Below are 17,249 nucleotides of genomic sequence, written 5' to 3'. Positions count from 1 at the left end.
GGCTATTTTCTTATTTAAAATTAAATAAAACTTCTAACTTGATTATAATTTTTTATAAATTCCTTATATTTGACAAAAAAAATTGTTTCAGGAGTCTCATATTTTACTGGATCAGCCAATCTCCTTTAATGCGTTCTGATTAAACTGAAAGCATTGTAGTACTTAGTTTAAAAAAACAAACCAATGGTAAACAAATGAATTTGTTCATGGTTTTCCCTCTGCAGACCACTTAATTTCTCTGGACAATTGTGGAATTCTATCCTTTGAAAGAATGGTGTAACCACTTGCATAGAACACAGCTTACTGAGTTCAAGAACAAGGTCAAGATGAATGGCGGAAGGAGCTGACTCAGAACCAGTCACCGCCACCACCACCACCACCCCGCCCCGCCCCGTATCTCCATCTGAGCTGCTGGGCTGGGGAGTCTAGAAGTTTGCCGAAGCAAAAGGGAAAGGAGAAACTCATAAATCCCAGTGTATACCTTTAGAGTAGGCAAAATCTAGGGTGGAGGGACAGGGAGGCTACAGCTCATATGAAGATTCACATACTTCTCCATTCACTAAGAACATTTATAGAGTGTCTCTGCCCAGTACAGCCTACCACGAACCTCTGGCCATTTATCAAGTTCAATAATACAAAACTGCTCTTCTTATAAATCTAAAATGGTTGAATATTGGCAGTGTCACATGGTTCAACCTAATACAAAAGAAACAGAAGGCTGGGGCATCTATTACCCAGATAGTATAAAAATACAGAGTAGGGGCTTCCCTGGTGGCACAGTGGTTGAGAGTCCACCTGCTGATGCAGGGGACACAGGTTCGTGCCCCGGTCCAGGAAGATCCCACATGCCGCGGAGCGGCTGGGCCCGTGAGCCATGGCCGCTGAGCGGCTGGGCCCGTGAGCCATGGCCGCTGAGCCTGCGCGTCTGGAGCCTGTGCTCTGCAATGGGAGAGGCCACAACAGTGAGAGGCCCGCGTACCGTAAAAAAAAAAAAAAAAAAATACAGAGTAGTTGGGACATATGCATAACAAGAGACTCTACACAGCCTAATGTAACACAGCCTTAACATTTCAGCACCCGAGGATGATAACAACAATCTAGTACTATAGGCAAGGATCCTCATCACCCTCTTTTGTATTTGTACAGCACACCTTCTCTCACTGGAACTTTGTAACAATTATGGACGGTGAGCAACACAACAGTTATTCACAGTTTTATAGAGATAACTTGGTCCAAGCTCTTATTTTTTAAAAGGGTTAAGGGAGAATGGGGAAATCTAATGGGAGAAATCTCTCATTAAGACCTAGTTTGGTAACTAGGATCCTAAATTATGTCACCTAAAGCAAGTCATTTGTTTTCTCTTGATCTCACTTTCCTCTCTTGCAACGCAGATAATCCCCAAGGTTGTTTCTAGCTTAAATATCCTGACTTCAAAACAATCTGCAAGTTGTCAGAGTTGAAAATGCCAAGGAATAAATAAAGTATGACATTTACGGCATAATATATATCATGACTAGCATAAGTACCCTGTGGGAAATAAACACACTTTTATGTATCTATGCTCCTACAGGAAAGTAGGTATGTTTAACAAAGTGAGGACTAATTTACTGCCTTTTTAGTAACACAAGTTTATACAGGAAATGAGGCATGCCCAGTAACCAACAGGAGTTAGGTACCAGGTGAGAACAGTACATGCAGATCTTTAAACTGTGTGAAAATATGAAGTGCTTTGGAGATTCTGGTTTTTGCTGATGGACAGAAATGCCATTACACAACTCAGCAATTTGACTTCCAGATGAAAGCAGGAAAAAAAAACACCTCTGAGGTAAAACTTTTCCTAGCCAGACAGACCATTTGGCTGTTTAACAGGGATCACTTAATTTAGATAAAGGAGGAGTTCACTCTCTAAGAGGACATATGTATTTCTTAAACTCCCCCACCCCGGGAAGCAGCTTCACACCAGGTACACACACCCCTGAAGGCAAGTGACACGGGACACACACGCTTGGATACTTTTTTTTTTTTTTTTTTTTTTGCGGTACGCGGGCCTCTCACTGCTGTGGCCTCTCCCGTTGTGGAGCACAGGCTCCGGACGTGCAGGCTCAGCGTCCATGACTCACGGGCCCAGCCGCTCTGCGGCATGTGGCATCTTCCCGGACCGGGGCACGAACCCGTGTCCCCTGCATCGGCAGGCGGACTCTCAACCACTGCGCCACCAGGGAAGCCCTACTTTTTTTTTTTTTTTTTTGGCTGCGTTGGGTCTTCGTTGCTGTGCGTGGGCTTTCTTTAGTTGCTTCGAGCGGGGGCTACTCTTGGTTGCGGTGCACGGGCTTCTCACTGCAGTGGCTTCTCTTGTTGCGGAGCATGGGCTCTAGGCGCGCAGGCTTCAGTAGTTGTGGCACACAGGCTCTAGAGCGCAGGCTCAGTCGTTGTGGCACATGGGCTTAGTTGCTCCGCGGCATGTGGGATCTTCCTGGACCAGGGCTCAAACCCGTGTCCCCTGCGTTGGCAGGCAGATTCTTAACCACTGTGCCACCAGGGAGGCCCATGCTTGGATACTTTTATTTAAGGGAATCAATTCCTAGATCTTGAGCCTTCATGTGTTTCCTTCTCTAAAAGTGCTCTAACAACACACTTGCCCATCTCCTTTTCCCTCTCTCCTTTACTCAGTGTCTGCTTTCTCTTCAAGGTACCCTTCTGCCCATCTGGAATCTCTCCAGGTGCACTGCCCTACAATGTGAAATTATCAAAGGCACCAAACAAATGAACAAGTCACAAATATATCCCTCCTGAGGGACAGTCACAGGAAAAGGGATAAGTCTGATTTATTTCATAAGAAAGTCTGGTTTTGCCAATTAGGTTAGATGGCAGACATCATTCATAGAGTAAATGAGCCAATGCTGCTGCTGAAAATATGTTGAAAGCCCCTATTTAATAAAACATGCCAGAAATGAATTTACTACACCCATTTAATTTTTGATTAAAAAATGCAGATATTGGCTTAAAAATGTGTGAACACCTAAGTTTTTCAAAATTATTTTAGGAGATAAGGCAACAAAAAAATGTTAGAAGATCAACATTCAAGAGCAATTTTATATAAAATTTTATATAAAATACCCAAGGTATTTTATATAAAACACAAGCTTTGTGAGACTTCTGCTAAAAGAAGAGTTCTGTGGCCGAATATGATCGAGAAACGCTATATATTCTATATACATTTGCACATGAAAGACCCCCTGAGAAGTTCTTTGGCGAGGACTCTTGGTTTTCTCTGTTTAACTTGGTATTCTCCACACTTTTGGCCATGGAATCTTTTTTCACACACCACCTATTAACATCCAGCTGACCTAGTGGTCTGTGGAGCACATTTTGTGAAATGTCGCTCTCTTGGGTCAGCCCCAGGAACTATCATATGGGTCTCTTTGTGATTGTATTTGTTTCAACCTAGGCCCTACTGCAGCTGTAGCCTCCCCTCGTGACCTGTAACTGTCCCACATTTATAAAATAATCAACTAGCATGGGGTGGATTCAATCATTGAACTCACTCAAAGGAAGCAAACCACTGTGGGAACAACTCCCTGCCTTCCAATGCTTCTGTCTGCAGGGTAACATGATAGAAGAATTATCAGAGCCCAGAGAACAGCCTGTATTTATTTCTCAATACATGTGTGCTACACATGGGAGATGCACATCTCTGCTGGTCTTGGATTTCCAACTATAATCTATAGACAGTACATTAATTTCTCCTTGAAACATTCATAGTAACATATCTATTACAGGCTTTCCCCATGACTCGTGATACAACAGGCATCTTCCCATTGATTTTATAGCCCCAGAGACTAAAGGTCAAAGAGCTATTGGAAAACACAATGTGCTAATGACTCACTTCACCACTGTCTTTCCTGAAGAAAAGTAAATAAAATAAGCAGACATTTCCTTTTTGAATCCTATCCCAGTGATAGGAGCATAGTAAGAGGACACACAAGAAAATGATTTTATAATGGATGGGAATGGGTCCCAAACTGATTTTAAATGCTAAAATGATACTCAGGTCCAAATCAAAACTTTAAATTCTTACCCAAAATATTGTGCCTATTTAGACTAGAAAGAGCAGCAGGAGTTCCAAGAAGATGTCTAGGCCAGTAAAGTAACACCTTCACATCAGTAAAACATATCAATTGCCTCTTGGTCACTGAGACTCAAAACATGATTCAGAATCACATTAAGTACCCCCCACCCAGTTTCTGGGATTAAATCACTAAATACAGCAGAGCACTGTGATGAATCTGATAGGTAAATAAAAAGAATTTTAAACATTTTAAGTACTTTGAATAATTTAATTATCAAGTCTGGTTGACACCAGTCTTAGTTCACGCCTACTGATTTTCTACTATGATTTCCCAAATATATAGCAATAACAGTGGACTCTAAGTTTCATTTTCATACCCACATTAGTCTCCTATACATATTGCTTATTTCCTCCTGGAAAGAAAGAAATATCAGAGTAATAAATTCCCTTATGTTAATGGAACTGAAGGGAACTTTAGAGAAAACACTAGCTGTAGCGAATGTTGCATAAACCAAGAAGTCACAGAAGAACATGCTGAAGGAAGGGAGAAGTCACTGAAAAGATTTAAATGAAAACATCAATGGATATTATCACGTCACTAGTCACAGTTCTGAATATTAAAGAAATGGTATTGGCCACATGTTGCTAAGTGAAAGAAGACAGACACAAAACATTTACTGGATAATTTGAAAGTTCCTAAAAAGACAACTCATCTGTGCTTATAATAGTCGGGACAGTGATTACTTCTGGAAAAGAGGGAGAAAGTAAAAATTGAGAAGGGAAAGAGGGAGGATTCTGGGGTGCGGGGGATCTTCTATTTCTTGACTTGAGTGATAAGTACACAGTTATGTTCACTTTGTGATATTCACTGAGCTAATTCCCTGTGATGTGGGCACTGTTCTATATATAGGTTACACTACTAATAAAAATTTAAATAGATAATAAACTACATAATTTCTAATATTATCAGATATTTTTCACCAACAATTTTTCAACATGGCCTCATAAGTTTAGACATAAAGTGACCTCCCAGTAATACAATAAAGATCTTCAAGGTGTTACAGACTGATTTCTAAAATTGCCCCAATTCTTCACCTCTTTTTGTATCCATGACTTTGTCTATGTGACTTTGTAACTTCTCCCACTAGCAAGTAGAGTCTATTTTCCCACTCCTTGAATACAGGCTGGCCTGTGACTTCCTTCAGCCACCAGTTACAGCTGAAGTGACAGTGTGTCAATCCCAAGCCTAGGCCTGAAAAGCTTTAGATAAGACACCTTGTGGAAGATTGCTGAGCCATCCCTGCTGAAGCCATCCTGGACCCCAGCCCCAGGCAGCCATCAGCTGATCACAGACGCAAGACTGAGCCTGGCTGACATCACCCATACCCGGCCTGGGTCAGCAGAACTGTCCAGCTGCCCCCAGAAGTGTGAGAAACACATGACTGCTTTAGTAAAGTAACTGTTAACTTACAGGGGAAGGGAGAAGAGGTTATACAGAAGGGGAGTGCCTCAGGAGGAGTGCTCAAAAGGAATGCAAGCTTAAACAAACAGGCTCTAGAGGCCTCAAAGTTCTGCTTGTTAAGGACTTCAGGATAAAACTAAGGTACAGGGCTTCCCTGGTGGCGCAGTGGTTGAGAGTCCGCCTGCCGATGCAGGGGACGTGGGTTCGTGCCCTGGTCCGGGAGGATCCCACGTGCCGCGGGGCGGCTGGGCCCGTGGGCCATGGCCGCTGGGCCTGAGCGTCCAAAGCCTGTGCTCCGCAACGGGAGAGGCCACAACAGTGTGAGGCCTGCATACGGCAAAAAAAAAAAAACCAAACCACCACCAAAAACTAAGGTACAATGGCTTGTTAATAACAAGAGAGAAAAACACTTATTTTACCTACAAAGCAGACACATTTAAAACAAGAAAACTTGCTGCAAAAGTTAACAATGAAGTGTGGAGAACTCTGATTTCTAAACCAAGTTACTGAAAGCACCTAACAGGATAGTCTGATCTAAAGAGTAAAAGAACCAGAGAGCATCTAATATCCCCCCCAGTGCTGCTGCTTTAAGCCATGGTTTCCCCACCTGTAACAAGCAGATGCAGTCGTTGTCAGGAATTAATGACATAAAAAGCCTAAGAAGTACTACAAACTACTACGTAAATGTTAGTAGCACAGACGCGGGGAGAGGGAGCCCAGGCATCAGAGGTAGATGCTAGCACTCTCCAGGTATGCTATCTTCCATTACTTAATTTCTTTGAGCCTCAGGGCTCAGTTTCACTACAAGTTTAAAAAAACATAACACTATCTCACAGGGTTACTGTGAAAATTATGACATAGCTGAAGTACCCAACCCAATGGCTCCACTAAAAAGGCATTCAATAAACACTAGCAAAATACATAAACAGGTAGATAAAAAGATGTGTAGGCGATAATGACCAAAAAGGAAATTTATTGTATTAGAAAAGAGAAAGTTATCAAGTTTCTTATCCAAGTATTACCATAAGGAGAGAAGTAGCACATAAATAAAATCAACAGTAATTAGAGCAGCAGATGGCCAACTAGTTCCACCTTAGGAGAAAGTCTGGAGAAAAGTTGGGTGAGAACCTAAGAATACTAGAGGAAGCAGGTGGGGTAGGTACAAAAGGGTTAAAGTGGGCTTGAGAGCTGGAGAACTTAGCAAACTTAGACCTTTCATGGCACTTGCTGTGTCAGGATCACTGTCACTAAAAACATAGTTATATCTACAGATCATCACCGTCTCCCTTGTTCCTTGTTACCACCACTGCAATAAGACCCAGAACAAGGTGAGTGGGCCTTGAAAGAGATGGGGAGACAGGGAGGAAGGGAGCATGGGAAAGAGAAAAAGGGAGGGAGAGTCCCGAGCACTCACTACAGTCATCCCTTGATAACCCTGAGGGATGGGCTCCAGGACCCCCTCTCCTCATGCAGATCCCCAAATCTGTGGATGCTCAAGTCCTTTGCATCAAAGGGCATAATACAGCCAGCCCTCCATATCTGCAGATGCAGAACCCACGAATGTGAAGGGCCGACTGTACTAATTTGAAGACATTTATATTAGCTCAATGACAATTTGGTCACAACCCAAAATCTCTGAAGCAAACCAAAAATGTCAATGGAGGAAAAAAACAAAATTAATTAACAAACTATATCAACTTCTCATGTATTTAAAATAAAACCTTGAAAGAAGCTTACACTCACTAGCCTTAGGTACCGTACCAGACAAACTTCAAATTCAGCCTGCTTCAACCCCCAACATACCTCAACTGACTTACCCACCTCCACTGGTGCATGTTCTCCCATGCCCGTGTCTTAGTTCCTTTCAGCCCTAATAACTACCCTGACCCATATATCACCATCTTCCCCAAATTACAATCATTTGAAAGTAAAATTATTTTTCTACATATAAAACTCAGACAAAATTATTAAAACCAACAGGAGTTAGTTCCAAGACTGTTAAAAAAAAATAACAATCTTGCTCGTAGCCATATTCAATATAAAGTACCTGGGGAAAGCCTAAATGAAAATGTGAAGAGCCCATGTGTAGAAAAACATACTACTTAACTGCCCTTTTTGTGTTTTCAAATTTGTAAAGAAAAGGAAATAAGGAAGGAGAGGAGGGACACAGTCATTGGGCTCTCTAAGCCTAGTGGGAAGGGAAATTGTACACCCTCTCTGAAGTCTAATGTGCACAGGATGAATCAAAGCTTGGGAACCAATAATGTCTCTTCTATACGTAATCATAGCTTCACATGAAGGTTTATGTTCAAGTACACCCCTGACAGCATTATATATATATATAAAGGAAAAAAAGAAACTAATCTGAAAATCCAACTTTTGGGGAATGGTTAAATGAATTACCCTATATCCATTAATTGGGATTCTATGTTGGCATTAAAATAATTTTTAGAAGGTTACTTAATAATATCAGAAAATGTTCATTATCTATTAAGTAAAAACACAGTTTTCACAACTATCCATGAAATATAATCTCAAATTTATATATATGTATATATATACATATATATGATTGGTAGAAAATATAACAAAATACATTTATTTCGTAATTTTTGTTTTCTATACATTTCTCTAGTTCCTAAATATTAAACAATAGGTGTGAATTATTTTTATAAACAGGAAAGAAAGTGCTTTTTTTTAAAAAGGAATATGTTTTTAAATGCCATCTGTGATTTTTGAACTCAATGGGAACTGTCCTCTGAAACTGCATAGTGTTTGGTTCATTTCTTTTACAGCACTAACTACATGCTGCCTTGATGTTTTAATTATATGTGAGAACAGTGATTTTTGTAAGGGTAGGAATTGAGTTTTATTAATATATTTCTCAGTGTGCCCCCACTTAAATCGTCATTAAATATTCATAAAACAAATGAGTGAATGCATGGCAGATGGTGAATAAATTTATGTTGATGGGCTGCTTAATTATAATGGTTAAAAAGACTATCTGTGGATAACAATTATATAATATGAAGTTTTCTGAAAAGCTTTTCTGCGTTCTCAAGGAAAAGCAATTTATTATATTGATACACATATATATATATATGTTAAAAACCACATTCTGATACTGATCTCTTAAAAAAAAAAACCTCAATCCTGATATGGATACTTTTTTTTTTTTAAAGTAACACAGTAAGTTCATGCTTTGGCATTCACCCCAATTCCTAACATAAAGCAATTACAGATAAAATATCAAGGTCAAAAAACAAGGTCAACATCTCAGTAAACCTGAAATGGTATAGAAATACATGGTAGCTGGTGGTCACTGAAGCTCTGGGTCTGCTGTCTAGAAAGCAGCACAGGAAGCCAGGAGTTTAACACATTATTGACCAAGGGATTTTGGCAGAAACAAACGCCTGTGGCTGTAATACGTCTCCAGTCAAAAGTGGGTTTAACAACTGAGGATAACAAACTAAACCTATTTATGCAAAAACACTCCTCCCTCAGCAACTAAAATCCAGCTAAACTTTTCAGTTTGCTTAAAAAGTTAAATAAATACATTTTAAAAAATGAAAAAAGAACAGGTTAGCTATGAAAAACAATGAGAAATTTTGGAACTGATAAATAATCTTAGAATTAAAAGTGTAACAGATGGGATGGAATCTAGATTGGCATAGTAAAGCAGCAGTTAGAAAACTGGAAGACAGAACTGAGGTATTCACGCATAAGGTAGCAAAAAAGACAAGAGGATAAAAGCACAAAAGACGTGTTATAAGAGACACGAAAACCAGAGGCTCCAACACTTGTCTAAAAGGAGTTTCAGCTGAAAAGCACGGTGGAGAAACAATATTTTAAGAGATAACAGCGGATCATTTTTCAAATTTGAGGAAAGACCTGAGTCTTCAGATGGACAACACAACACTCTGCCTACTGAGTAAAATCAAGATAAATCCAAATATAGACACACATTGTGGTAAAACTACAGAACATAAAGAATTCAGAGATGATCTCCAAAGAGAGAAACATTATCTATAAAGGAAGAAAGTATCAAAAAGAGGTCAGAAAGACACTGGTATAATGTAGGTCAAAAGTATTTTTGGAAAATAACTGTCATCCTAGAATTGTACACCTGACTAGTCTCGTTACAGAATGAGCTCAAAATAAAGATATTCTCAGACATGTAAAGTATATACTTCTCAGCGATCCTCATTTAAAGAGCTGTTAAGGGATGTGATCTCAAAATATAAATTAGCAAATAAAAATACAGGATACCCAGTTAAATCTGAATTTCAGATAAACTAATACTTTTAAAATACATGTCCCAAATTATTTGCTGTTTATCTAAAATTCAGATTTAACTGGGCATCCTATATTTTACCTGGCAATCCCACCACAACAAGAAAACATGAACCCACAAAGCAAGCAGAGGACACAAGAAACAATGCTGAGTGCAAAAACTGATACAGTGTCAGTAAATTTATTTAACTATTAACTGTATGAAAAAGACTATTTCCATTAACTCTACCTTTGAAGATAATTCTAAAATGATAACTCTTCTCTAAGCCACAAATCCGTTTTCTTTTAAATGTCATTTTGGCCATTGTCATAATGGCCTTTGGACATTTCTACATTAAAAGAAGTGTAAATCCAACAGCTGTTTTCCCAGCATGTATCACAAAGCCCGTTATATTACAAATGATACATGCAATTAATCATAAGAAACATAAGAAATTTGTCTTAAAATTAGGCATCACTTCATCTCACCCTACCTGTCTGCTTTAACCCAACACTATGCCATAGGCCACATTCTTTTCTCCAGCCAAGTCAGCTTTCCTGAGGGTCCCTCCTGTACTTCCTAGTCCCCTCAAAGCACTCAAAGACCAGTGTTCCTCTATGTGTTCACCATACTCCATTCACAAGCAATTTTTTGATGATCATTAAGACATCTGAAATGTAAGCTACAGTCCAGACAAGCTCTTCATAACCAAGAAGTTCCATGTACAGCTTCCTTATGTGGATGATTAACCAAGATTGCTGAGTTTCATGTAATGACAGAGATATACCCCTGAAAAAAAAAGTGCATTATCTTTTCTATGGTCTGAATACAATTCAGTTTTAGATGCACTTCGGGGCACTTTCTATCAAAAAGGAGACCTGCAGTCAAAGTTTTAATAGAGTATTACTGTCTTAGTGTATCTGTGTTGTAAATTTATTTTATTAAAGCAGAACAACCAGTGTAATAAAATAATGCCAAAAGAAAGTTATGTGGACAGCTCTTTCATACTTGCTTTAACAGGCTCATCTGGAGGCAGCTGAAATTCAGCTAGATGGATGAGTGAACAAAGCAAATCACATCCTGCTGATTCAAACTGATTTAATTACACTAAATCCAAAGGGCAAGACCAATGTCTTATTCATCATTCATCACATATCCTCAGTCTGTAGCTCAGGAGTGCTCCGCCAACTAATGTTTGTGGATTATGGAATATTTTTTAAAGATTTCAAAATTATTCTTTAAAAAGGAATATGCGTACACTGGACTCTGAAACTGTAGATGGCTTCTAGCTATGTATTTTGGCGTTGCCCACAGCACCTCTGCACATGCTAAAAATGTAGAAAACAGCAGATGGATTAATTTACAGTTATAAAATCAAACAGGTAAGTGATTTTAGCATATCAAGAGATATTTGCTTTTAATAAAAGATTTCACTGAAAAGACTGGTCCCCAAGTAATTTCAGAACCCAATTCTAGTTTTAAAGGTTAGATTTACACCTAATTTTTAAGAACTCATTTATTTCATGGCAAAGTTAAGGGCAAATGAGTAATCAAAATGCAGGGAAGGGGCTTCCCTGGTGGCACAGTGGTTGAGAGTCCGCCTGCTGACGCAGGGGATACGGGTTCATGCCCTGGTCCGGGAGGATCCCACGTGCCGCGGAGAGGCTGGGCCCATGAGCCATGGCCACTGAGCCTGCGCGTCCGGAGCCTGTGCTCCGCAACGGGAAAGGCCACAACAATGAGAGGGCCGCGTACCGCAAAAAAAAAAAAAAAAATGCAGGGAAGAAGTATGAAAGTAGGAGCTCCTATGATCATTTCCATGAGGTACTACTTCATTTAATTCTAGTTCTACATCAAAACTTTAGAATAATAATCAAATGACCCACCAGGAAATTTAATGGTATTGTTTGTTATGATAAATGAAGCAAATTATAACAATTCCATAATGTTGAGGGGAGTGAGGCAAGGTTTTAGAGCTCCATGTGTTTATATGTAATAAATCATTCCTTTGAAAAGATAATTGTAGCACCACTAGAAAGGAGGGGAAAAAAACCCCAATTATTTGAAAGCTCCTCAAATTAACTTGTGAACAGTTGGTTCTTTGTTACGGAGTGACCATTATGAAAAGTTGTTTCAGGACATTAATTCACTTAGTTGAAGGAAATAATGTAATTCTAGTTATTAATCACTTTAATTTTAAATGTGCTTTGTAAACTGAGAAGACATTAAACTCCAAGAACAATGTGGAATGCACAAGTAATTAGATGGCTAATGGGCTTTTTTGGAAAAACTTCAGCATAAAATCAAAAGGCTTCAAGGCTCTAGGAAAATCCAAGTGTATATATGTAATGTGAGAAAGTTCTACCCAATTTTAGTGACCAATAATATCACCAAGGGAGTGAAATTAAGCCCTTCTCTCAAAAGCAATTTCAATAGATTCATGTTATGTTATGAGTCAATCTTCTCTGTAGTGTAATTTAGCTGTTCCTTCTTGAGGCACCGTGAAATAGAATTTTCTGTGATACTTCATTCCAGAATTCATGCCAAAAAGTACAACACTGTTTTGCAAATATCTTCCTGAGACCAACATAAGCCAGGATTTGGTGTTACTGAACATCAGTGCAACTGACTGAGGTGGAACCATTTGATATGCTCAGTATGAACAAAACTTGCTAAAGGTCCCTCCATACCAGCCAAACCAGAAGAGGAAAAGACAAAAAACCTCAAGGAATTATTTAAAGGATTCTCCATTTTATTTTGCTAAATGAGATGACAAATGATTACTTGCAAATTTTCACTTCCACTTCTACAGTGTTTTTTTTTTTTTGTGGTACGCAGGCCTCTCACTGCTGTGGCCTCTCCTGTTGCGGAGCACAGGCTCCAGACGCGCAGGCTCAGCGGCCATGGCTCACGGGCCCAGCCGCTCCGCGGCACGTGGGATCCTCCCGGACTGGGGCACGAACCCGCGTCCCCTGCATCGGCAGGCGGACTCTCAACCACTGCGCCATCAGGGCAGCCCTACAGTGGTATTTTTATGAATATGAACTGTTAGAACCTTGAACCAGCCAGTAGAAGGAATATGTTAGATAACCATCCTTTCTTATTAAACAAAACCAAATTAACATTAATTGCTTTGACTTCTACTCGTTCTCAAAAGAGATGGCATATCGTATCTACATTAGTAATACTTCACAGATATATACAAAATTGGTAAAGGAGGTCAAGCTGCAGACAGAAACAGAGGTGGCTTGGGAGTTTAATCCTAGCTGGGCTTCTTAATTATCTGTGTGACCTTGGGTACTCTCAGTCTCTCTGTTTCTAACTGGGATTCTTAAGGTCCAAATCTCACCCCACCCCGAGAAAATAAGTATATTCTTCATCATTTGACATTCAGAGGAATTAGGAGCATCTGACATTTCTGGAGAGTATCTAACAATTAGCCATGTAGGATTAGGATGGTGAAGGATAAATAAGGATCCTCCTCTTTCTACAGCTTAATGAAGCAACCAGATATGCCTGATCAAGGGGACACTTCAGGAAACTACATGTCTAAAAATTGTGCGACAGACCAAAAAGTAATTTCCCTCTTCTCATGCACAACCTCTGTCCTTGGTGACAGAGTAATACTGGCATCAGAGTACTGGAATGAACCTACAGAGTTATTTAACGTTATGTACTGCATAGGATAGAAAGTCCCTGTAGCATCCCAAGCCAATAGTTATTAAGGATCTGTTGGATCACCTCTAAGTGCTGGAAGCTCAGTACTTCCAAAGGTGTTTCATTACAGTGATGGGGAACTCTAACCCACAGAGAAGGTTTGCTTGTAGTTGTTGTAAATATGCCTCCTTATAACTCCATTCTATTGACTTTGGCCTTTGAAGCAACTCATAAAAGTCTTGTTTTGTAGGAAAGTTGATCAAACATTTATTTAAAACCATGTTTGTAAGGCAGCCATTATACTTCTCTTCAGTCTCAACTCCTCTAGGCTAAACACCCTCATGTTTAACATCAGGCCCTTCACAAGCCTGGCTGACCTTATTAGCCAAAAGATAATGAACACCAAATACCCAAACCCCAATTTCAGTCTGATTGGCAGAGTACAAGGTCATTACTTCCAATGCCCTGCTCATTCTGCTTCTACTAACACATCCTCATAATGGGCTAGGGCTTTTCATATATATTTTCATCCAAATCTGTGAAACAACTTGGTTTATACTGTAGAATACACATTTAGCCATCTATTCATTCTTCCATCCATTTAATTCAACCTTCCATCCATATAATATGAACTTTTAATAATATCGTAAATTCTACTGATTCTTACATAATGTTAATTAATCCATTACTCCCATGTACCTAGCAGTACTACAGGTTTGCAGATGTTTCTCAAAAAGCACCTTGGGCACCCTCTCCTTTGCCAACATTCTTTCATCTAGGATGAGGGCTTATAATATTTGAAGGCAAAACTTTTTAAAGACATGGTATGTCTATGTGCATTTCAAGAAAAAGATTCTTTTTAAGTCAGTAAAAGCTCTACAAATCATAAAAGTTAAACAGACACAGTATTATAGAGACAATTTACTTGAGAAAATTCTCAGGTAATTAAGATATTCCTTTGACGTGAACCATTTTAATAGGGATTAATCTATATATTGTTAACATTACCTAAATCTACTCAGCCCTATAAACACATATTGGCCAAGGAGAGAGAGCCTGAAACCACAAGTCCAAGGACATGTGCTGTGTTTTGATATGGATTTTCGTTCAATAAGACTCTTGGAGTCTCTTTCAACATTTATTCCAAAGTACACATAAGTTACTACCACTACCACCTTCATCCTAGATGCGTACTGGGAAATTAGCAGCATTAACTGGGCATCTCCCAAAGTAACTGAAACGAACTGGTTATCATATATGGATACTATACTAGGCACTGGTAAACGTGAGTTACAACTTCAGCTCTATTTAGCCACAGGAAAGTCATTTAACCAGTCTGGGCTTGAATATCCTCACTTGTAAAGTATAGACACTGAACTGGATGATTTCTGAAGGTCCCTCTGCTGTAGTTTCCATATACATTGAACAAAAGCACTTAGGGCTGTCAACAAACACATGAAAGGATGCTCAACATCACTAATCATTAGAGAAATGTAAATCAAAACTACAGTGAGGTATCACCTCACACCAGTCAGAATGGCCATCATCAAAAAATCTACAAACAATTAATGCTGGAGAGGGTGTGGAGAAAAGGAAACCGTCTTGCACTCTTGGGGGGAATGTAAATGGATACAGCCACTATGGAGAACAGTATGGAGTTTCCTTAAAAAACTAAAAATAGAACTACCATATGACCCAGCAATCCCACTACTGGGCATATACACTGAGAAAACCATAATTCAAAAAAAGTCATGTGCCACATGGGCTTCCCTGGTGGCGCAGTGCTTAAGAATCCGCCTGCCAGTGCAGGGAACATGGGTTCAATCCCTGGTCCGGGAAGATCCCACATGCCGCGGAGCAACTAAGCCTGTGCACCACATCTACTGAGCCTGCACTCTAGAGCCCGCAAGCCACAACTACTGAGCCTGAGTGCCACAACTACTGAAGCCCGCGTACCTAGAGCCCATGTTCCACAACAAGAGAAGCCGCCGCAATGAGAAGCCTGTGCACCGCAACTAAGAGCAGCCCCCACTCGTTGCAAATAGAGAAACCTGCGTGCAGCAACAAAGACCCAATGCAGCCAAAAAATAAATAAATAAATTTCTTTTAAAAAAAACAAAAAGAGTCATATACCACAATGTTCACTGCAGCTCTATTTACAATAGCCAGGACATAGAAGCAACCTAAGTGTCCAGCAACAGATGAATGGATAAAGAAATGTGGCACATATATACAATGGAAAATTACTCAGCCATAAAAAGAAATGAAATTGAGTTATTTGTAATCAGGTGGATGGACCTAGAGCCTGTCATACAGAGTGAAGTAAGTCAGAAAGAGAAAAACAAATACCGTATGTTAACACATATATATGGAATCTAAAAAAAACCAAAATGGTTCTGAAGAACCTAGGGGCAGTACAGGAATAAAGATGCAGACGTAGAGAATGGACTTGAGGACACGGGGAGGGGGAAGGGTAAGCTGGGATGAAGTGAGAGAGTGGCATGAACATATATACACTACCAAATGTAAAACAGATAGCTAGTGGGAAGCAGCCACATAACACAGGGAGATCAGCTCGGTGCTTTGTGACCACCTAGAGGGGTGGGATAGGGAGGGTGGGAGGGAGATACAAGAGGGAGGAGATACGGGGACATATGTATATGTAGAGCTGATTCACTTTGTTATAAAGCAGAAACTAATACACCATTGTAAAGCAATTATACTCCAATAAAGACGTTAAAAAAAAAGCACTCAGGGCATTTCACATTTAACTATATAGTTTTACCCTATTGACTAAGAAATGTGTGTTTGCTCTGATATTTAATACCTGAATACTTCAAGGTAGCCAGAAATAGTCTGATGAAAGAAAAAAGGGGACTCTGCTGCCCAATCATATGTCAGTAAAGAAGTAGTACTTCTAGGTCCATGTATGTGCTCACATGCACACACACCCACATGTGGACAGGAGGTGACTAGCGTGGAGCCCACAGAGGGCTCCATAATGTAATCCCATCTCTCGTGGATTTCATCACAAATTGACAGAAGGGGGGAAAGTTCCATAAAGTTTAAATGGTAGTGAACTAATTCTAGCAACCACACACTAAACTTCAATTTCCTAAACAGTGAGCAAGAGATGGTGCTCTGTGTAACCTTCACATGCTGGGCTAATGAACAAAGCATGGCAAAACAACTCAGGTTTCTCAAAAGCCAAACAATTGTTGAGCTCATACACCAATGAAGTCAGTTAATCTTACCTTGACAAAAGGTGTTGTTAACCCGTTTATAACCTTGTAGACATTCCATCATTTGATTATATCCATGATAAGCTGTAAAGAAGAAACAGTTATGTTACATGCTTAATTTAAATTCTTACAACCCTAAACTACTATATGTGATAACCAAAGCCATATAAAGCATCAGTGATCTTATTTCTAAGATACCAACCCAAGGTATATGCATTTCTTTCACATTTTCCTTGTTTTTCAGTATACCTCATATTTTGCAACAGACATAAATCTCAATTAGTTTTCAATCTTGATTATGTTAGTTCAAAGAATCGTAAGACTGTTCTATATTTTCTTCCAATTAGTGATTATTTATTACCAAAAAAAAAAAAGAATCAATTCCTCCCCAATGATTAACTACAGGCAGTTGAATTTTCTTATAAATTCAGAAAGGGTGACTATACATCCTGGTCTGCCTCGGACAACCCTTGGTGATACCTTTGCTCCAGCAAAGTTCATCAATAGCACTCCATTTCACTTTAAAAAGTGTCCCAGTTTAGACAA

At 39.5% G+C, this 17,249-nt stretch overlaps 1 protein-coding gene across 5 annotated transcripts in view; it reads right to left on the bottom strand.

Moving 5' to 3' along the window:
- LTBP1 (latent transforming growth factor beta binding protein 1) overlaps positions 1 to 17,249 on the bottom strand; it is a 430,385-nt gene that overhangs the window by 163,912 nt on the left and 249,224 nt on the right. For all 5 annotated transcript variants that reach the window (XM_060117483.1, XM_060117484.1, XM_060117485.1 and 2 more), the window contains one exon: positions 16,716 to 16,787. In XM_060117483.1, coding sequence (XP_059973466.1) covers positions 16,716 to 16,787 — 72 coding nt within the window. The remainder of the gene's footprint in view (positions 1 to 16,715; positions 16,788 to 17,249) is intronic.

This window comes from Mesoplodon densirostris, chromosome 14 (assembly GCF_025265405.1).
Source record: "Mesoplodon densirostris isolate mMesDen1 chromosome 14, mMesDen1 primary haplotype, whole genome shotgun sequence".
NCBI classification, from domain to species: domain Eukaryota; kingdom Metazoa; phylum Chordata; class Mammalia; order Artiodactyla; family Ziphiidae; genus Mesoplodon; species Mesoplodon densirostris.
This window is presented reverse-complemented; position numbering and strand designations above follow the sequence as displayed.